This window comes from Symphalangus syndactylus, chromosome 14, assembly GCF_028878055.3.
Source record: "Symphalangus syndactylus isolate Jambi chromosome 14, NHGRI_mSymSyn1-v2.1_pri, whole genome shotgun sequence".
Classification (NCBI taxonomy): domain Eukaryota; kingdom Metazoa; phylum Chordata; class Mammalia; order Primates; family Hylobatidae; genus Symphalangus; species Symphalangus syndactylus.
Genome location: NC_072436.2, coordinates 21,733,749 through 21,757,403, shown reverse-complemented (window position 1 = coordinate 21,757,403; position 23,655 = coordinate 21,733,749). Strand labels below are relative to the sequence as shown.

The 23,655-nt window shown below is 36.6% G+C and overlaps 1 protein-coding gene across 1 annotated transcript in view; it reads right to left on the bottom strand.

Annotated features, from left to right (window-relative positions):
• The window catches only part of ABCA6 (ATP binding cassette subfamily A member 6), a 97,292-nt gene that overhangs the window by 50,328 nt on the left and 23,309 nt on the right, over positions 1-23,655 (bottom strand). Inside the window, exons 5-15 of the mRNA XM_063617488.1 lie at positions 23,298-23,416; positions 21,755-22,610; positions 20,648-21,683; positions 20,329-20,468; positions 18,266-18,345; positions 9,889-10,029; positions 8,002-8,206; positions 6,795-6,953; positions 5,351-5,454; positions 4,355-4,581; positions 632-773 (exon numbers count right to left, since the gene is read on the bottom strand). Coding sequence (XP_063473558.1) covers positions 632-773; positions 4,355-4,581; positions 5,351-5,454; positions 6,795-6,953; positions 8,002-8,206; positions 9,889-9,984 — 933 coding nt within the window. The 5' untranslated portion in view covers positions 9,985-10,029; positions 18,266-18,345; positions 20,329-20,468; ... (1 more) ...; positions 21,755-22,610; positions 23,298-23,416. The remainder of the gene's footprint in view (positions 1-631; positions 774-4,354; positions 4,582-5,350; positions 5,455-6,794; positions 6,954-8,001; positions 8,207-9,888; positions 10,030-18,265; positions 18,346-20,328; positions 20,469-20,647; positions 21,684-21,754; positions 22,611-23,297; positions 23,417-23,655) is intronic.

Sequence of the window (23,655 nt, the reverse complement as noted above, 5' to 3'; positions counted from 1 at the left end):
TGAAAGAGGATCCTTTTTATCCTACTCAAATGCCAGGCTTTTGTTGCTGAGGAAAGGGTGGGGGAAAAGCTGGAATAAGAGCTGAGGATAGGGTAGAAATGCAGACTTGGGTCTAAATTAATGTAATGAAGCTAAATTAATGTAAGAAGGAGCATCTACATACTTTCTGCAGAAAACAACCTGGAGGGTGGAAATTAGAGGCCCTTGTTCAGAGAAGGGAGAGCAGAGTGAAATGAGAAGTGAGTATGAGACAGAATATTAGAGGGAGAAGAGATATTGGGATCAGCTACCATGTGATGGGCACCCTTATGGGAAAAAAAATTGGGTCCACCCCTCAAAAATAACCTCAATAATCATACAGAAAAGCCTTTGATATTTGAGTCAGCATTGTTTTTTCTTTTTGATACATCATTTCATTAGTTCAGTCCTTTATGCAAAAGGCAGGTCAAACTTTATTTGGATTACATAATTTTTTCACTCTACAGAAACTATCTCAAGTACACACAAGGACACACACATACACACAATGGACATGAAAGTAGTGATTACAGTAACCTACTAGTGCATTAATATTAGCTACATTTAGCTAAGATCTAAAGCAGAGAAAGTGGTAATAAATGTATGAACTTACCAAAGATAAGCCATATAAAAAAAAGAGTATAAATATGACCATGAAGCCAGTCATGACTATAATTTGGGTGAATGTTATGATAATTGTAATGAATATGGAAATAATAAAGATGAAGCCAGCATAGATTAGACCCCAGGAGAGCCTAAATAAAGACAAAAAGTTATATAAATTATGTTAACTTATTTACAAAGTATTTAATATATACAAAAGCATCTAAAGAACAATGTAATGACTACCCTTGTACCTTCTAGATTAATAACTATACTGTTAATCCTACAGCAGAAGCTCATTGCATATCCTTTTTCAATCACAATTCTCCTTCTTTATAATTGCCATTCATTTTCATTACCTTTACCACGTATGCAAACAGAGATGACAGATACTGAACACTGGTACAGGCACCAACCAATAAAAAGGACTCCAAGGCCAGGCGCGGTGGCTCATGCCTGTAATTACAGCACTTTGGGAGACCAAGGCAGGCAGATCATTTGAGGTCAAGAGTTCCAGACCAGCCCGACCAACATGGTGAAACCCGTCTCTACTAAAAATGCAAGGCTGGGCACGGTGGCTCACACTTGTAATCCCAGCACTTTGGGAGGCCGAGGCGGGCGGATCACGAGGTCAGGAGATCGAGACCATGGTGAAACCCCGTCTCTACTAAAAATACAAAAAATTAGCCGGGCGTGGTGGCAGGCGCCTGTAGTCCCAGCTACTCGAAGAGGCTGAGGCAGGAGAATGGTATGAACCCGGGAGGTGGAGCTTGCAGTGAGCCGAGATTGCGCCACTGCACTCCAGCCTGGGTGACAGAGCGAGACTCCATCTCAAAAAAAAAAAAAAAAAAAAAAAAATGCAAAAAAATTAGTCAAGCATGGTGATGCATGCCTGTAGTCCCAGCTACTTGGGAGGCTGAGGCAGGAGAATCACTTGAACCTAGGAGGCAGAGGTTGCAGTGAGCTGTGATCACGCTACTGCACTCCAGTCTCGGTGACAGAGTGAGACTCCATCTCAAAAAAATAAAAAGGATGCCAAAATTAATTAAGTGACTGTAAGCACAGCTGGGCCATTGTGCCTTGTTGGTACCTACGTGTTAGGCAACAGCTCTGTGTGCATGTATTGTATAAACAGTATGACTATTGTATTAAACAGTATCAATAATATCATATGTATGTATTATTCTGCAAGTTGTCTTTATCAGTCAACAATATTATACACTGCTGTATAATATTTCATTATGGGACTATGACTCAAAATTCTGCTGCCCATGGAAATTTAGGTTGTTTTCCATTTTTTTCTATTACAATGCCAAGAACATTCTCGTACTTGTCTTTTTTGAGAAAAATGTACAAGAGTGTTTCTAAGCATTTTGTAACTTCAGCTTTGTTAGATATTACCATACCGTCCTAACTGTAGAATTGGAAGCAACTTAAAAGCCTCTGATCAATCAAGTAACTCTATAAACACTGGGGCAGTTGATAATTTGACTATCCATGGGGATCTCAGCAGGCAGCACCTCCAGCCTCTTTCGTAGTAGAAAATCGAAATTTTGCAACTCTACTAAGCCCATTCTATTCTCTCTATTCCTATTCATGATTTCTTCACTTAAATTTGTATAAAGTATGCTGCACCCTTAAATATTTGCACGATTTTGCTTTAGAGGTGCTAGTGTTGATATTTTTATGAAGTGGTTATTAAGAAAGAGTATTCAATCTTAGACCTAACAAGACTATAGAGTGTTTTAGCCCAAGTGTCTCATTTTACAAATAAGGAAACCGCAATCCCTATTATTTGTTAAGGGGTTTATCCACGGTCACAAAATAAATCGGTAACAAAGTCCATGAAGTTGCAGGCCTTATCTCTGTCCAGAGATCTTTCGTCTACTTAACATTGACTAATTAAATGAGAATTCAATAGCTGAAGCATATAGCACAAGTATTAAAACCAGGACTTTGCATCAATATGTCCCAGTAGAACATGTTCACACCAGATTTACTGGTTATTTGACTTCTTTTTAAATTTCATGCCATTACAATGATTAAGCCTGTGTTAGAAACATCAGCACTTTTAAAAAAATATCACATTCTGTAAAACCCACTTCCTGAATTCAGAAGGGAACTACTTTAGGTAGGAATTGAAAAAACACAGGATATGAAAATTACAAATGAAAGAAATTACCTAGAAATTGCCACTACTTAGAAAAAGGAACCACTTGCAGGAGTAGAGTGGAAAGTCAGATGTTAATAAGTGTATAAAAACTATCTTGCTAAAAACAAAGCAATTCAGACACTATACTTAAAGAATACTGATTACATTTCACATTTATTACATCAGTAAAAAAATTGTCATAAAGTTTATTTCCACTAGATACCCTGCACTTAGTAGAAACATTTCAGAATCTTTTTTCTTCTTAGTTTTAAGGATGTATATATGAATTTATTTTGCTAAGTTTTTAGGTCGCATACATACTAAGAATCACTTATCCTGAGAATGAATTCACACCCAAATGTCCCATATCTTTCTGACTTTAATATAGAGTTGACTCATGCCTCCCTGGTCTCAGGTGACTGCAGGGACACTGTCCTATAGGACATGCCCTGGACAGAAAGAAGGCCCCTTTTACAGGGGTTCCCTCTTTTTTTTTTTTTTTTAGACGGAGTCTCGCTATCACCCAGGCTGGAGTGCAGTGGCGCAATGTCAGCTCACTGCAAGCTCCGCCTCCCGGGTTCACGCCCTTCTCCTGCCTCAGCCTCTCCGAGTAGCTGGGACTACAGGCGCCCGCCAACACGCCCGGCTAATTTTTGTATTTTTAGTAGAGATGGGGGTTTCACCATGTTGGTCATGCTGGTCTCGAACTCCTGACCTCAGGTGATCTGCCCGCCTGGGCCTCCTAAAGTGCTAATATTACAGGTGTGAGCCAGTGTGCCTGGCCTATTTGCTAGGTCTTTATTTCTACTCCTAATTATTTGTCTTTATTATGATACAAATACATATCTACCTACATACATATATACATACATATGTAATACATGTAAATATGTATATATAGCACATATATATGTGTACACACACTCATTAATTCAAAGTCATTTTAAATTATATGTGGAGTGGGGGGTAAGATATAAATATCAATATATAAAGAAAATGCCCTTACTAAGGCCTTCTTACATGCCAGCCTTCGTGTTGTATGTCCTAGGTATATTATGTGGGCTCTCTCATTTAATTCCAACATATAGTATTTACTTGCTCCAAAAAATCTATGCCTTGTGGCCAAACCCCTGAACACAAGTCAACTTTTATAGGATTATACTCTCTTCAACATGAGAAAGTCTGGAGAAATCAGCTGTTAACTGTAAAGAGACCAGGCGAGCAAACAAGCTGCAGTCAGGGCACTTGGGTTAGAATCTCAGCTCTGGCACTCACCCTCCATCTCACATTGGGCAATTCTCTTACTCTCTTTGAACTTCATTTTCCTTGCTTATAAAATGAATGACAGTTCCTCTATGTCAGGGTTGGCTTAAGACATTCTTGGCACAGAAAAAGTGCTCAGCACATTATAAGCACTATTTTGCATGGCAAAATTTAACAGACTAAGTAAAAAACTCAGAACAAAAGAAAAAGTAGCCAATGCATCAAGTTTAAACCATGATGCTCTGAAACAATAACACTTTTTCACTGCTTCTTAATTTTCCTGTTTATTAATTTGCACTACTTGAATTAGTCACTCACCAGAATGCTGAATCTTGGAGACCCATCATTTTCATCAAATTCTTAGACTGTTTTCTCTCTTTTGTTACATTGAGCGATATAAAATATACAAGTGGGGAGAAATGAAGCAAGAAGAATAAAATAAACATCTCATTGTGAAGAAGATTTTTAGTTATGAAAGGTAATGTCTTCATAGTTATAGCAGTAACTGACATCAACTCCTCCATCACAGGGTGATTGGTTGTAATCTAAAGTAGAGTTTAAACAAACATAATTATTATTTAAAAGATAGAAACTGGTGAACTATGAGTAAGCTCTGTGTATTTTACTAATGTCGGTTCTCCAATTTTTCTTACTGTACTGTAGTTATGCAAGATGTTCCCAGTAAAGGCAACTGGATGAAGGGTACATGGACTTCCCTGTACATTATATTTGCAGCCTCCTGTGACTTTACAACCACTTCAAAATTAGTTTTAAAACCAATAAAATTGGTTTTAAAGTTTTAAAATAGATATGCAATGTGTTCCTTGGTCAGAATATCTGCTTCATTATATAACCACAGGAAAATCTGATTATATATCATTGCTACGGTTTGAAAGTGGCCCCTCCTAAATTCTTGTTGAAACTTAATTCCCATTGTGATGGTATTAGGAGGGAGGGCCTTTGGGGTAGTGGTTGGGTCATGAGGGTGGAGCCCTCATGAATGGATTAGTGCCTTGTAAAAGGCTAGAGGGAACTAGCGAGGCAGTTTTTGCTCTCCGTTTCTCCAACACATGAGGACACTTAGACAGTGCTATCTATGAGGAATGGACCTTTACCAGTCTTTGAGCCTGCCAACACCTTGATCTTGCACTTCTCAGCATCCAGAAATAAATTTCTGTCCTTTACAAATTACCCAATCTCAAGTATTTTGTTGTAGCAGTACAAACGGACTAAGACAATTATCTTTCATCAAAATCTTGAGGTCTCTGGAAGTAGTTGACATTAATTAGTAGAACTTTTCAATCAAGCACTTACTTCTATAATGGCAGTATTAATAGCTGTTTGTAAAGCCACAAATCCTCTATTCCAGTATTCGGTCAATGTACATGAAAACTCTTCATATCCATCCCAGCAATGAGCTGTAAGCACAAAGAAAAGCACAGCCAACATTATGGGATGAGGGCAGTTGGAGAATATGAAACAAGTATTGAAAAGAAAACAATCTAGAGGAGACTCTACCAGTAACCTTTTTTGGTGGTGTTGTTTTGTTTTTGTTGTGTTTTTGTTTTTTTGTTTTTTTGAGATGAAGTCTCACTCTGTTGCCCAGGCTGGAGTGCAATGGTGAGCTCTCAGCTCACTGCAACCTCCACCTCCTGGGTTCAAGTGATTCTCCTATCTCAGCCTCCCAAAGCTGGGATTATAGGCACAGGCCACGTTGTCAAGCTAATTTTTGTATTTTTAGTAGAGACAGGGTTTCACCATGTTGGCCAGGCTGGTCTCGAACTCCTGACCTCAGGTGATCCACACACCTCGGCCTCTCAAAGTGCTGGGATTACAGGTGTGAGCCACCATGCCTGGCCTACCAGTAGACTTTTAACTACATAGAAAAAGGAAGCAAATGAATGAAAGTTTTTAATAAAGCAGTTTTATTCTTCCAGACCACAGCATGCTTAGAAAGTCTTAGAAAATAAACAGGAGATGAAAGCAAACACTCTGCTCCAGCCATAATGGACTCCTTGTTTCTTGACATTCTCCATAGCTTCTCGGCAATCTATTCTCCAGGCTATATCCGGAGTGTTCCCCTAATCTTGGAAACCAAATTACATTTTTGCCCTGATTAAAGTGACTCAGTGGCTATTCCTTGCCTAGGTTTACAAGATGCCACAGGAGGTAGCACTTGAGTGACTTCAGCTTCACTCTCGCATTACATTCCTTTTCATGTTCCTTGTTCAGCTATACTGCTCTTCTTCCAGATCTAGGAACGGATGTCCTTTCTCACCTCACGGCCTTCATAATTACCTTTCTTCTATCTGAAACACAATGCTTCTAGCACCTCACACAAGCTATTCATTCTGGTCTCCCTTTAAACATCATTTCCCCAGGTAGGACTTCTCTAATCCCACTATTAGGAACCCCTGGTCTAAGTGTCCATGAAACACTTTTTCTCGTACTTGTCATTAATTGTTCAATGTCTGTCTTTGCTGCTAACCTGGAATCTCACCTGAGGCTGGGGCTTGTCAGTCTTGGTTACTCATGCATCCTTTGACACATGCATCTGCGCACTCAACACATATATGTTGGATGACTCTACAATTTTTGGAGTCATCTTGTAGTAGGAACATACGATTGACCTTGAAATAAGTTAAGCAATGAAATGGGCTTTCTCTATTTTCTCATGTGTCATTGAAAGCATCTCTGTTGCCCACCCTCCCCTGTTCTTTAGAAAAATGCCATAATGATATTTGATATGGAAAGTCACCTGAGAAATCTTCTTTCCGAAATGGAATGTCATATCCCTGGAAAAATAATAACTTATAAGAGGAAGTTTCATTAAAGATGATTCCCACAGCATATGGTAAATTTTCCAAAAGTATTTCGTCCATATGTGTTTTATTTTGTGCCCCAATGACACTTGTTCCTGTGAATTACAAGGTAAAAATAGACATAGAAAATTGTAACAGAGTTTTGCCACAATATAATGTGATATTCAACTGTTTCCCCATATAATTTCATTAGACTTAAATTAAAATCATTTTCCATTTAAATCAAACTTGAACCCAAATGCAAGGGGGGGAAATTTAACGGTTTACATTCTACAATCAGAAGACATGCATAAGAATTACACGTTTTATTTTCATAATGACAAGTATCAGGGCAAGTTTTAGGTACATAAACAAAACATTGTGCCAGATTAAGTATGCATAAGAGAATCAGAGTACAAAAACAGAAGTAATTGTTGTAGTTACTATACAGTCAGGGATTCCTTATTTCAGATTTACTGAAGCAAAGACAATTTACATGAGCTTTGCCTTCTGCAGAAAACAAGATTTTTAAAAAGTGACTCTATTTTCAGTAGCCAGGAATTTCACTTGTCAGGAATGGAGGATTAAAGAGTAAATAGCCAAACTGCACCCAATTTGCCCATGAATGAAATATGCATTTTGCTTATTTTGGTTACATCATAATGATCTCATTTAGAATAAAGACTTTTAAAGATGTTTACTGATTGTACTATATTCAGAACAGAATAATCATCAGATTATTCATTCCTACTTTTCAAAGTTATGAAATTATTGTTCAATAACCATGACCTATTTTATTTATTTAGATGTTTTTTCCTGAGATAGAAATCTTAGTCATTGTATGCCATGTTAAAAACACACACAATTTTCAGTGACTATATTCCTTCTAGATACTATCCTGCAAATCTAAAAGTATAAATCTGGATTTAGTTATATTCCAGTAGAAATACGGACCTCCCTAAACTGGACTCCCATCAAGCTGAAAATATTTCAAAGGCTAGTTGTTGTGAGAGAAAGCAATACTCTAACCAGATTTGTATGCTATTTTAGTACTTAAGTTATTAGCATAATATATGACTGTAACTTCAAATTAATGTGTAGACAACTTATCAACAGTAAATAAATGTCTATCAGTAATTCTTTTTTTGCCATGAGTACACCTACCTTTCAAAAGAAGAGCAAGTGCTGTTTTATTCATTATCTGCTGGGTTAAATTAGATATTGGTGTATACACAACCATTAAAGAAGAGCTATTAAATTTATCTACCCTTCCCAGATTCTGAGGAGCCATTCCAGGAAACTGGACATTTCTCATGGAACTGGAAAACAGAGCAATACACAGTCCTAGAAGTATTGAGAGGCCCCATTCCTGTAATGCATAAAAAAAGAAAAATAATGAATTAAGGTTGCGTTCACTTAAAGCTCTCAGTTAATACAAAATACTGTTGAAAACAAATTCCAGTTATGCTATACAGTTATGTTCTCTCTGCTCTCCAAGCCTCAGAGCATGGAGAATCAAATGAAAGATAAATACTGAGACAGTAGCCACAATTTATCATTCTCTAATACTAGAACAAAACTTTTGCATTAAATCATGAACTCCCGCAGAAGCCCTCATAGAAACTAATGGAGTGAATAACAGGATGACAATCTCTATATGCACGGGCAGCTGACTATAGAATTTATAAGACATGGAGTATCCTAGATAGAGTTTATCGTGGCAAATAGCAATATTTTTGCCAGTTGTCATATCCTTGTATTGTAAACTAAAGAAAATGAAAAGGAACTGGCTGGTGGAGGCTACTACTATTGCTGTTCACCAGCGTCAATCATCATTACCTCTTTGGCACCATGCTAGACTGCATTCTCAGCCTACTGAAATTAAGTGGAACCAAATGATTTCCTGGCCCACAGGATATGGGCAGAAGTGATATGCACCACTTCCAGGCCTGGTTCGTGGACGTATACAACTTTCTGTATTCTCACTGTCTTGGTCCCACTATTTCCTGATCTTCTGACTGAATGCAGAGGATCCTCTAGAGGTCTTCAAGGTCCAAGATGGTAGCGGAGCCCCTGGATGAAGCCTAGGTGCCTGAATGACTGTGTGGAGAAGATTTCTTCACCCACCCAACCTACTTTACTTCCACTCTCAACTTTGATTAGACCATGAGGAGTTAAAAATAAAAATTTGCTGTGTTAAGCCACTGAGATTTGGGCTAGTCATCTATGATTAGCCCACCTGCTTGATGCAAACTATCAGCGGTGTTAGTTGATCATAATTCTTAAAAACAATCTTAAAAACATAAATCTTAAAAAACAATCATCCAGGGCCTCTGCTACCATCTTGGACCTTGAAGACCTCTAGAGGATCCTCTGCATTCAGTCAGAAGATCAGGAAATAGTGGGACCAAGACAGTGAGAATACAGAAAGTTGTGTATGTCCACGAACCAGGCCTGGAAGTGGTGCATATCACTTCTGCCCATATCCTGTGGGCCAGGAAATCATTTGGTTCCACTTAATTTCAGTAGGCTGAGAATGCAGTCTAGCATGGTGCCAAAGAGGTAATGATGATCGACGCTGGTGAACAGCAATAGTAGTAGCCTCCACCAGCCAGTTCCTTTTCATTTTCTTTAGTTTACAATACAAGGATATGACAACTGGCAAAAATATTGCTATTTGCCACCATAATTCATGTCCTTGAAAATAAATCCACAAAATTAAAATGTCTCCTTTTCTTCTGGCAACATTTTTTTTGTACTTCTTGGCTCTAAGTGTGTAACATTTGGTAGTAGCTCTAGCAGTTGCTGTAATTTACCATATAATTAAATGTTCACTTAATCTCTTTTTACATGAGTAATTCTTTTAGTCTTTAATAATTTTATGTTATTCTTCAGAGACTGTTGTGAGTCTCTCAATTCAACAAATATAACGAGAGAACTGTAAAATCAATAAATCCCGTCTGCTAATTAAAAGAGAACATAAGAGAATCAATAGGTAATGAAATACTGCAAGAGTGCTAACTGTGGAAAAAGACAAGTTTTTAAACATACCAATAAGCTCTCTCTTTTCATCCTCCATTTCTTAAGAAAATTCTTGCACAGAAGTGCTTTGGTTTGCTGATATCCACTTTTTTGTTTCATATTCATTTAGCCTATTCACTGAAGGAGAAAGTAATCATGGTGGAACACAACCTAGAAAAAAAGAAGTGTAATAAGAAAAACCTTGATCATACTGTTGAGGAAAATATTTACTACCTTTAAAAAGTGTAAACATGAGTTTGAAATATTATTTCAATAATTTATGACTGTAAAATTTCACCTCAAATATTTCACCTTAAGCTTTTTAGGGGAGTGGGTGATGGTGGGAAGGCAGAGTGATTATTATCACAATTTTGCAATAACTTGGAGTACTGAAATGGAAAAGCTGTAATTCAAGTTCAGAACCTGTAAGATAATTTCACATTTTTGGCCTTGTATGAGAGTACTTTAAGTACATGAATAGAGTAAATTAATTTCATCCTGCTAATAGCCATTTCTTGTTCTTTACATTTAAACAGAAATCTCACAGCTAATCAAATTAACATCAAAAGTCTGATTACTTAAGTTTGTCTGAATAATAAATTACGTCCACTAGATACAACCTCAATAAAGTGTTTTCTTGTAATTTTACCTTCAGATTGAATCAACTTTTATGAAAAGAGTTAGGGTGTAAATCATAATCCGGGCTCAAACTACTTGAAACTTGATTCTGAGATACAGGAAGAATAAAGAAATTTCTCGCAATTTTCTGAATTCAGAAGTCCCTGAATAACTCATGAAACTACAAAATTAGTTTTAAAAGAAGCAAAAAGAAATCACACGGGAAAGTAATTTTGCCCAAAGATTTGCAAATAAAGAAACACAATTTGTTTTAGTTCCTGTAACCTCAAAATGAAATTCTTTCATATTTTTACATCAAAATATTCAGATAATTCTCCCCCAGCTAGCACAGAAGCAAATTTTTTCCATTTTTCTAAGTCTTACTGTTACAATCTACACAACAAAAAGTGGTTGGGAAAAAGCAGAAAAATTTAGTCTTAGGTCTTTAACATAAAACACATAAGAATTGGGAAATATCTGAAAAAATAGATTGATTTTAGCAGTGTCCACCCACATATTTGGCACAGCACAACAAAATAGAGCTTTACTTACTGTCAGGAAAATAATAAAAAGCACTCTAGAAACACTGTCAAAACCAGTTCTCTGTCTGTCTAGGTAACGATTACAACTTCTTTATTGCTGCTTCTTCATTTTTTCTTTAAATGGGTGCCTACTCCAGCAGCTCTTACACAGCCTGGTTTCTGAAAAGGGGTGTAGCCAGACCAAGCTGTACATGATGAACTTGTTTTCTTTTCTGTGTCTCTTTCTCCCTAAGCCAATTATTCTGCAAGGAAATGACTGTTCCGTGGTTGGTTGGGAATAAAACAAACTTTGTGTTTGTTCACTTAGCCTTCCAACTACAGGGATAAGGGGGAGAACGGTAAACAAGGAAAATGGAACTAGTTCTTCAGAAATGATGAGACCAAGATGGAGGCAGGAACAAGAAAGAGTAAAAACAATAACTAACCAAACAAAGCAGTTAAATTTGTATGAGAAATCTGTATTTTCTTTTCACTACTGATGAATAAACACAACTGCCAGTTATTTGTATATTTAACTAATTCAGACCAAGTTAGCAGAATATTCTGGAGCTGATTTTTTTCTTAATAAAGCTAAGCAATCCACAGTACGCCTTGGAGAAACTCCTAAGATACACAAATGAAGAATTTTTAACAAATTTATTGCTCCTACCCTCTTCACAGTGGATGCAGGATTTCATAATACATATGAACAAAATAAGCCAGTGGTTTGCCAAGGTCTACAAAACATATAAAAGGATTCAGATAAATTTTTGTGCATGAAGACTAGAACAAACTGAAACGTGTTTAATTCATATAGCATAGTCTGTCTCTCTCTGCTGTGTAAAGAGTTGCAAACTTTTCTTGACCTGCCACAGTGAATGGCAAAACAGGAAACCAAAGTCCATGAATTGGGAAATCTCAAATATTTGACATGGCTCCCAAATCCGCAGATGTTAATAATCATAAAGCTGAGAAACTTTCTGGAGCAAAGCAGATAATTTAAACAACAACAACAACTACAGCTATGATACTATTATGTGTATGTGTGTGTGTGTATATATATATATATATATATATATATATATATATGATTTCTCTCCTTGGCAATTACTTCTGTTTTTAAAAATAGTCAACAGTGAAATGCCACTTTTTTTTACATTGAAAATTGGCACAAACATCGTTAATAAAGGTGTTCTAAAGTTCTCATGGGGTTTGGGAAGGGAGGTCATAAACACTCTTAACATTTTGTGTTAGTAATATAACAAAATTCAAAATTACTTTTAAACCACCTGGAATACAGTTAAGGCTTTTATGAATTTTTTTGTTATCATTGTTTTAGACCCTTTATACTTTATTTTAGGAATCATTTTCATTCTGCCATTCTTATAATTGTATTAAAATTCACAGCTACAATATCAGTGATAATTATTTAAATATATTTATTAGTTTCATTTCTTACCATTGTTTCTTGTGTATGCTTTCTCTTCCTTTTTCTTGACCTGTTTCCTCTTATTTATTTTCATTTTAGGAGGCCGTTTTCCTTATGTAATGTGACAATTTACCCACAAATGGTGACCTATTATAATAAAGTGCCCAGCCTCCAGCTAGAAGAGCATGGAAGTGGTGGGTAAAATATATCCCCAAATTGAATTTCCAATATATAGTCAAATTCAAAAAAGGAAGAAGATGAAGAATGTAAACAACAATGGAAGAAACAAAAAAAGAAAGACATGTTTCCAGGTATTAAAACTGAAAAAGAATTTAAAGTTTCCCTTAAGTTGTGAGTGGCATTTCAGACACTCCAGCAGTTCAAGGATATATTGGACTGAAAACCAAGCCTCAGGTGTTTTAATGACCCTCTGACCTGAACTTGGTCCTTGAAAGGTTGGTAAGCTGGAGTTCATATTCCTGCAGGAATCCAGAAGGTTTATAGGACTGTCCAGTGCTAAAAACAGACTAGGAAAATTTCACCTACAACCTCAGGGAAGAGCAAAGCTGTATTCTCTGCCCAATTTCTGGAAGACAGACAGACAGACAGACAGATAGTAGGTAGGTAGGTAGGTAGGTAGGTAGGTAGATAGATAGATAGATAGACAGATAGATAGATAATCGCCCATAGGAAATGAAACCCCAAAGTATGTAGAGCATGTATCAAGTACAAGAGACAGGAGAAGAATCTGAATTTATTCTCCCAGTATAATAACACGTCCAGAGATGTATTATAGGAGTTAGTGTATACACTTTGGAGCCAAACTTGTGTTCAGCTTCTGGTTCTGCCATGTACTAGCTGTGTGACCTTGCACAATCCATTTAACTCTTACCCCCTCGGGTTTTTTTACTCCCCAAAAGTAGAAAAACAACAGTATTAATATATATATAAGGTTATTGTAGGGGTTAAATTCATCTATGTAAGTACATAGAACAATGAGAGAAAATTGTAAACGCTCAAAAAATGTTATTTGCTGCTACTTCCCCTCCTCCCCCTCCACCCCTCCTCCCTCCTCCTCTTCCTCCCTCCTCCTCCTCCCTTCTCCTCCTCCTCTTACTATCCTGGAGTGTCACAGAGAAAACAAAAAATTCCATAAAGATATACCCAAGTTTCAGAACACAAAGCAACAGAGGTAAAAGAAATATTCCTCCCAGAAGATAAACTCATAATCAAAAGTCTACCATGAAAACAAATCAGTAGGACAAACGAGACTATTAGAAAACTCAAGAACTAAGGAGGAAATTATTGTGAGCTAAGCAAGCTCTCTCAAATGTGACTAATACAAAATTCTAAGTAGTAGTATTTTTAAGATCTTCCCGTTTTTTATTATTATGTGTGTTTCTTTGGGGAACTTTGCTGATTATTGCCCTTGGATTTAATCTTTCTGTAGTCTAATTTTTCTCATCTAGCCAGTGATTTTTTTCCCATTAATGACCCATATTAAAGAAGTCTAGATTCATCAGCATGGGCTTTCATTTTCTCTTCACTTTCCACCTTTCCCAATCTAATCACAGATTGGAGCAGTATGTGCTAGCTCCTGGCATCTTTCTTTAGTCTAGTAAATAATTATTTGGGATGCTAACAATGTTATAATAAGAGCCTGGGACCTTTCTTAGTTCCATTTTAGCTGTATATTTCTGCCATCTTTTTTTGTTTATGGAAATGCGCACTTCACTTGGCATTACTGCCAACAGTCTCTAATTCCTTCCTTTCTGGGTAAATTTCTGGACAGCTAGGGATGGAATGCATTGGTACAACTCCACACAATGACCCAGACATTCTAGGAATATATTTGAAGTGATTATGTAGATAATTGCTGTAATGGTTAATACCAAGTGTCAACTTGATTGGATTAAAAGACACAAAGTACTGATCCTGGGTGTGTCTGTAAGGGTGTTGCCAAAGGAGATTAACACTGGAGTCAGTGGGCTGGGAAGGGCAGACCCACTCTTAATCTGGGTAGGCACCATCTAATCAGCTGCCAGCTCGGCCAGAATAAAAAGCAGGCAGAAAAACGTGAAAAGGCTAGACTGGCTTAGCCTCACAGCCTACATCTTTTTCCTGTGCTAGATGCTTCCTGCCCTCAAATATGGGACTCCAGGTTTCTTCAGCTTTGGGGCTCAGACTGGCTTCCTTGCTCCTCAGCTTGCAGACAGCCTATTGTGGGACCTTGTGATTGTATGAGTTAATACTACTAAATAAACTCATATATATATATATATATATGGAAGAATGTTGCATGTATATCTTTGGCAGGGTTCTCTAGAGGGACAGAACTTCTGCAGCATTGTTTCTAACAGGAAAACTAAGAAACAATCTGTATATCTTTCAATTTATTCTCAACTAAAACGTTTTGGTACATCCAAACACTGAAATACTACATATGCACTACAAAAAAACACTGACTTAAACTGACATAGGTATACAATAAACAAGGAAAGTGTGATGTTTGTAGTATGATGTTAAGTAATTATATAATAGTAGATATAATATTATCCTGTGTGTATATGATAGAAAAATATACTAGCTGAGAAAGAATATTTTCCAGTTTAGATTGTATAAATACTATAATTTTTATGGCAAAACATGTAAGAATTTTTAAAATTATATTTTTTGAATTAAATGAATGGAATTCTCCACTTTGACAATTTTTAAGTGTACAATTCAGTGACATTAATTGCATTCACAAAATTGTGCAACCAGCACCACCGTCTAGTTCTCAAATTTTTTATCAACCCAAACAGGAATTCCGTAACCATTAAGTGATAACTCCCACTCTCTCCTCCCCCGAGCCGCTGGTAATTTTTAATTTCTTTCTGCCTCAGGGAATGTGCCTAATTTATTAATAAATATTCCATGAGTGTAAGCATACAATATTTTTGCTTCTGTGTCTGATTTCAAGTATATTTTGTTTTATTATATTTTTGCCACAATAAAAAAAATTAAATGGATTGAGACACTGAGAATTTATGGGCAATAAATGTACATTCATTTTATTTGCAACAGTTGTTTTTCTTTACCCAATCTAACACAATCCTGCTAAATTTTCTGATTCATTTGCTTCTGTATTCATAAATCAACGTTTCATATTGCTCTGCTGCAAACGCTGCTTGTTGGAAGCATGTGAAAGTCAGCAACTGCATGTCAGCTCTGTTTCCACCAGGCCTATCTTCTTACTGCCGCTTCTGACTTTAGGGTGGTTTCTGTGGCAGTGGTCCTCCTGTCACTTTTGGACAAGACACATTTTGCATTGAAGTTGTTGCTTGCCTGACGTCCTATCTTCCTAGGTGTTTCACAGGACACTTTTAGGCTGACTTTTTCAGTTGGGATTCTGAAACCACAAGTTGTACAAGAAGCATGGTGCCAACATTTGTATCCGGTGAGGCCTCACACTGCTTCTACTTGGTAGAGATGAAGTGGAGCCAGCATGTGCAAAGATCACATGGTGAGCGAGACAGAGAGAGAGAGAAGGAGATGCCAGGCTCTTTTTAACTACCAGTTCCCCTGGGAACTAACAGAATGAGAACTCACTCATAACTGCAAGGACAGCACCAAGCAATTCACGAGGGATACATCCCTGTGACCCAAACACCTCCCACTGGGCCCCACCTCCAACACTGGGAATCAAATTTCAACATGAGATTCAGAGGGTCAAATATCCAAATGATAGCAGATGGATAATGACTTTTTCTACAGGTCAGAGAATAAAGTTATATGGATCTTACACAAGAGAGAGAACCATCAGTTGATATCTGAACCACTTACCTTAAGATTTTAATAAACAAAACATAAGAAAAGTCCATCATAGTTTTATTTCTAAGAAATAAACTTGCATATAACCCAAACATAACAACTCTGGTATTATATCAATATTGCTATAACATTAATGCAGCAATTATATAACACAAAAGTATTATGATGACATGGGAAATGTTAGTGAACTGTGAGGTGAAAAGATACAGAAAATGACTACGCCTACTGATACTACCTTTGAAAAAGGACCCATAAAAATACACTGAATATAAGTTGGCTAAAGAAAATATTAACTGCAGTACTTTCTTACAGATTATGGTTATCTTTTTCCATATAATTTCAATATGTACTAAAATTCACATGTATTTATTTTATAATCAGAATGTCATTATAATTAAATGTTATGCTGTGCCATTTCATCAGTTTATCAGATCTTCTTATAGTCAATGTCACATTAAATTAGAATTGGAGTAAATAATGTTTAAAAATAGCTGATACATTTGAAGTTCAGGCTAAAAAACTCATATTTTTATTTGTAAAATGTTCTCAGTGTTAGCTTTACTGATAATAACCAAAAACCAACCTAATATTATATGATTTTAAAATTATTTTTAAGCACAAAATAGACCCATGTTGCGGATGAATAACATGTCTGATTTTGTTAATTTTTGTCTACTACTTTTCCCTATATTTCCTTGTTTCCTTCATCCTAAAATTTTTAAAAATGAAAACTGTAATCATTATTAAATGTTTAAACTATTAAATGTTTTCTTTTGTTAACTGAAGTAAAAGGAAACATTCTTGCAGAATTATGGAAACTAACAATGTAGTAGGACCTAAAATTGAACCTTAGGAGGTTCTTCATTTTAAGGGCTTCCTGTGGGAGAAGTTTCCATTGAACTGTTGTATCAATTTTATCATCAACATTTCCCAGCTCCTGCTCTTTACAGAGTTCTAAGAATACCTAAGTAAGAGAAAATAAAAAAGACACAAAAATATCAGGGTGTGTCTGAAAGATGGATTCACACAGAGGTCATCTGGATGGTGCTCACTTGTTCAATGCAAACCCACCTGCTCCAAGGTAGCCTGAGAGAGGCTGTATTCCTCCAGGTTGAAGGTCTGTTTCACTGCATTTAAAGAGACTGACATTAGTGGCTTATATATTTTTCACCAAGTGTTTGTAAAGTCTTACAACAGAGACAGTAACTTCAAATTGTTTAGATACTGTAAGATATAGGCCAAATAATTACATTTTCTTGAAGGATAAATTAAAGAAGAGTGCTGATATGGCTAATAAAAGATAGCCATGCATGAACATATTCAGTTTCCTATAAACTCAAAAAAGCTCCTTGTGTCCTATTTTAGTATTATCCTTTTGATTCTTTACATGTATGCTTTGGACTCCAAATCAGCTGTCGAGAATAATTTATTCTATATTTGTAAATCTACAGAGAAGTCCACTCCATGCTGGCTCCCTTTTCACACTTGTACATTCTGCATCAATAGCCATAAATACGCAGTGTCTCTGGAACTAGTTCAGAAGTCCTCTTCAGTAGCGACTTGTTACACCTCACCCCTCTGTGTTTTATTTCGCTAACCTTCACTCAGTCCTTCAATTGTTGCCTCTGTACATTTGCTCCTGGTACCTTGGCTTTTAGAAACATAGAGACCTCAAAAGCTCTCCTTAATATTCTTTGGGACAACATTCTCATCATTATCCTTCAATTCTATGCACTGGTATCATGGTAAGAAACAGCCCTGGTACCCCAATTCAATCCTGCAGGATAGAGTAACATGACTGACTTGCGGCTGGGCTTCCTGGTCAGCACAGGAAGAATCAGGTGGAGCAAACCCACATCTAGGACCACCACTTCATTTCCTTTGAGATTGTTATGACTGTCCTGGTAGGGATTTTTCAAGTTTTGGTTGATTATTTCATTGTTCTACTTGAAATTACATAGTCTATATTCTACATGAAAATATGCAACCAATACATAAAGTCTTATTTATATATACCCAAACTTACCTGCCTTTAACTTGAAAAAGTTCCGAGATAGAGGGTGGACATCCTCCACAGGTAACTTATACGCCATTAAAGAGGAATATCTGTCAGGAAGAAGAGTGAGATTTATTACTAAGCTTCAGTGTGATAACACTGGGGAGGAATTAATAGGCAAAGTAAAATAATTTTTCAATGTGTTCTTTAAATAAGTGTCTGATTTGATACAGCATGAATGGGTGTGAAATTACAGATTCAATCATAAAAATAGTTATAACAACAAAAATCCGGTTGCCTCTAATTTTATGTTAAAGATAAATTCTGAGAAATAGCTCTGATTAAGAATCTTTCCCACTCAGCCTGAACTTTCTTATTGTGCTATATTTCTTACTTACTCTCAAAAAGCAACCTTTCTAGAATGTTTACATTACCTTTCCCCTCTCTCATAGGAGAGATTGAGATTTAATTTTCAATCTCTCCTATAAGAATTAAAATATGTTGAACTCTCTCCTGCTAAAAAAATTTCTTTCTTGACCTTCAGACCCCCTTTCATGTTGCACAATCCAATGAACACTCTTCAGTCCTCATTTTGCAAACTTTTCAAAAGCATTAAATAAAATTGTACACACCCTCCTTAAAACAAACATACTCTTTCTCTCTTAGCTTCTGAGACAACCACACTTACGATTGTCCTTCTAACTCTCTAGGCCTGCACTGCTTAATAGAGTAGCCACTAAATCCATGTGGCTATTTACATTTAAAGTAATTAAAATAAATAAAATTGAAAATTCAACTCCTCATTCACACTAGCCACATCTGAAGTACTCAGTAGTTACATATGTGTAGTGATTACCATCCTGGACAGCACAGATAGGACATTTTCATTATCACAAAAATTCTACTGGCCAGTGCTGTTCTAGATACTCCTCAGTATTTGTTGGTATGGTTGTGGTGGTACTGTCCACACAGGAAGATTTATTTTCTTCCTCAATCCCATCTCAAAGCTAAGAGCTCCTGGGGTTCATCCTAGCCCCTCTTGACTTCCTATCTCTCCTGTTGGCCTCAACATTCTCCTAGTTTAATCGTCTTCTATACAGTAAAAAATCCCCCACTTTGTTTGTTGCCAGACCAGATCTCAATGACCTCTTCCTTCTCTTGTGAGCCACAGGTCTACAGCTCTGTACTTTGGCATCTCCACTTGGATATCTCTTTACACATCAACTACCTGAGCCTTTGTTTCATCCTTCACATTTGTAGAATTCATTCTTGACCTAAGTTCTTTAAACATGCTGTTACTTGGAAACAGTGTCTGTTACTCCCACTCTTCAGCTGACCAAACCCTGCTCAGTCTTAAAGTCCTACCTCAATGTCATATCCTCATTTATTTGTATCTTCATTTGCTTAATATCCTCGCCTCCAAAAGGAAGAACCTTGTCTATTTTGTTGACTATTCAATACATAGCCAGCAGCAGATAATAGGTGTTCAATAAATATAATAAATATTATAAAAATAAATGAGTAGAAATAGTATACAAGAAAATTCTGTTCATCTTTCAATAAAATTCAGGCTCATTCTGCTATTCACAAGGGTTTGATTACCATTACTTGTAACCCATGGCTGACCACATACAACTTTAAAAGAAACATTGGGAGGATCAAATGATTTATAATTGAATAATTTAGGATAGAGTCAATCCTTCTCAAGCATGGAAGTTTGTGTTACGGAGCTCTTGATGCAATTTATATTCAGCAAAATCCTGTAGGTGAAAGCATTGTTTTCATTGTCTATTTTTTAAAAATCATTAAAAAGTTGGTAGTTTAATTTGTCTGTACTTTGTTCTTAATCTCCAAGCCATTCCACCATTTACACACATATATGAATGCACACACACACACCATTCACCTTTTCTGAGGTCTAAAACACTCACTGAAAATAACTGTTTAGTTTTTGTAATGCATCCTAGCAATCCTCAACAGCTTGTTTTGTGTCCACTCTGCCTTTCTCTTCCTGTTTAGACTAGCACAAAACTAATTGATGCTAATACTGGAAAACACTCATACTTGTCACTCAAACTAAAAACATCCTTTACCTTTCCTGCCGAGCAGCCTGTGGGAAAAGCTTCAAAATCTCTGTGTGGAGAGCTTCCACCTGGGTAAATTTTTTATTTTTATTTCTAGTAAATAATCTTTACCAAACTTGTTTTTCAGATGTTGAATGGAACCAATACACCTAGTTCAGGGGAAATAAAGAAAAAATACTTGTCTCTTAATTTCTTCCTCGGTTCTCACTGTAGGGGAAGGTGTTTAATTATACGTTAGGGAGCTGTAGAGCATCAGCTGTTCATAGCAAGCTGAAACTCTCTCTATAAGAACATGCTAGTCCCTTGCTGGCTCAGGACAGGCACCCACCTTAGCGTTCCTGACACCATCATGGCCATACGGTCACACACAGTCTCAGCCTCTGACATATAATGGGTGGTCAAGAGGGTGCCCCTCTCCTTGTTTTTAATGGTAGCCTGAAGTATCTGCCTAAAGATAAAGTAAGGGATTGTTTGCATATAGAAAGTAATTTTGGAAAATAGATAAATAGAAAAAAGCAGGAAATCTAAAGAGAAAATATTATGTTGGATGCAAGAAGCCTGTGCAACATGGTGAAACCCTATCTCTACAAAAAATTTTAAAAATTAGCCAGGCATAGTGGCACATGCCTGTGGTCCCAGCTACTTGGGAGGCTGAGATGAATGGATCGCTTAAGCCCAGGAGGTCGAGGCTGCAGTGAGCTGTGACTGCACCACTGTATTCCAGCCTAGGTGATAGAGCAAGACCCTGTGTCAAGTAATACAAATAAATAAATAAATAAATAAATAAATAAATAAATAAGCTACAAGAGAAAATCTTTGCCATAGAGAAAAAGAATAAAAATTGTGCTACATTACCTAATGATAGTACCGTATTAATAGGCTTCATAAAAAAGAAGAGTATTGGTTAAAATAATGCACTACTGGGGAAGAAAAGTAGAAAAGCTGGAGTAAAAAACAGAGAAATATCACACTATATGACTTTCAATAAATGAAAAATGAAATGGAAAAATAAAAAGACAGGGGGAAGAGGAATAAGAAAAGAGAAATCCAAACAAATATAATCAAGAGTTTATTTGGGTCTTAAAATATCTATTTTTTCCCTCCTGCAGGAATTTTGAATGCTATATTAGGTTTCACTGAATTACATAATAGAAGATGTGCACATCAAAGGTTAATGGAGCAAAATGTAACAAAGAAACAAAACAAAAACAAAAACAAAAACCTAGAGGTATTCTCTTGACTCTGACACTTAATATTCACTCTCCTTACCACATTTGCTGCTGCCCCTCGGGGTCCATCCCGGTGAACGGCTCATCTAGAAGCACCACTGATGGGTTCCCCAGGATGCTCAGCACAAAGCACAGCTGCAATGGGAGGAACAGCCCATGGGCACCCAGCCATGGGTACACAGGGAAACCCTGAGCCTGGCGCATACCTTTCTCTTTATTCCCTCTGATAGAGTTTTCACGGGAGCCTTAAGTTGTTCCTGGAGCTTGAGAGCTTCCACCAATCTGACAAAAAACAGTGTGATTATACATGAAGTATATGGCAAATGGACCTCTCTAAAACAACTATAGGAAACTCTAAGCACTATTATTCTAGATAGTAAATTTAAGCTTCCTTAACATTTTCATAAATGCTAAATCTTATGGTTTGGTTCTTATTCAGGTATTTCAATCATTTTATTTGCATGAAAATTTAAAGACATTGTTTATAATTTTCTTTTTACATATAATGAAGAAATGACATATTTTTCCCTTCCTCCTGCTACAAATTGTGAGACTTCTCTCTGTACTGTGAAATGCTGAGAGCAGCACCTTCTTTGCCCAGTCCTTTCACAGCTGCATACAACTCCAAGTGCTCCTTCATTGTAAGCTTGGGCCACAATGAGTTCTCCTGAGGGTAGTACCCCAAGAACTTGAGGCTGTTGTCATGCTGTTGCCTTACTGATGCTCTGCTGCCTTGTAACATCACCTACACAAGACAATGAATGTCACATCCACTTTTGGTTTTTGCTCCAATCCCCCTTCTACTAAAGGAGATAAAAGCGGCCATTAAGCTGCAATATTTTTTTAATACGCAAGAGAAATTTTATAAATTCTTTCATCTATTTTTTAAAAAGATATTTGATTTGCTGATAGGAATAATAGAAGGATGTCATCAATATTTAAAATAAAATTTCCTTCACATGTCACATACCACTCCTGCAGTTGGCTTTGTGCACCCAGTTATCATTTTAATGGAAGTACTTTTACCAGCTCCATTGTGTCCTAGTAATCCCAAAACTTCACCTGGAAGAAAGAGTCACCATCAATATTTGAATGTTCAAGGCTGACTAATCTAAAATTGCTTGGTTGGTTGCATAACATTTTGAAACAAAATGACTTTTTTTTTTTTTTCAGAGACAGAGTTTTGCTCTGTTGCCTAGGCTGGACTGTGGTGGTGTAATCATTGCCTGCTGCAGCCTCGATCTCCTGGGCTCAAGCGATCTTCCTGCATCAGTCTCCCAGGTAGCCAGAACTACATGCATGCACCACCACACCCAGCTAATTTTTAAATTTTTTTGTAGAGATGGAGTCTTGCTATGTTTCCCAGGCTGGTCTTGAAATCCTGGCCTCAAGCCTCCCACCTCAGCCTCTCAAAGCATTGGGATTAGAGGCACGAGCCACTGTGGCCACCCCAAAATAACATTTCTGAAACAAAAGCTTAGTTAGCACCTTGAAAATTCTCCTGTGTTACAACATTAATACAGAGAATCGGGGTCTTCCTAATCCAAGATTGGGTTTCTTGCCATTTGAATTGGGACATGATTTTGAAGTAGAAAAGACTTATCTGCTGACATGTGAAGAAGTTTTATAATTACTCATTAACCAGGATATATGAACAATCTCAATGAATAAAAATTTGTCCCCTTCGTAGTCTTAAATCTAGAGAATAAGGAACATTATAATAATAATAAAAGGAACAATTATTCAAACCTTTTTTTAACACAAAAGGAAACATTTCTGATGGCTATTTTCTTCTTTCTTGTTGAAAAGCAACTTTTCTTTGTCTCATAATATTCTTTGTGTAAACAGCTTGCAGTTATGACTGGTTCCTGGAAAACATGACAAAGCATGATTTCCCCGTTAAATTTCAGATACTTTACAAATTGATGTTTTATTTTCCATTCCCTAGTCTATAAACCCAACTAAATTTTAGGCCAAGCTGAAGAGCTTTAGCCTCTTTTTTCAAATAAAATACCCAAATGTATGTTCATAAATAAGGGCTACTTAATCAACTACTAATAAAATTAATTCCTAATCAAATGCATTCCCTTTGCATTATGCTAGCATC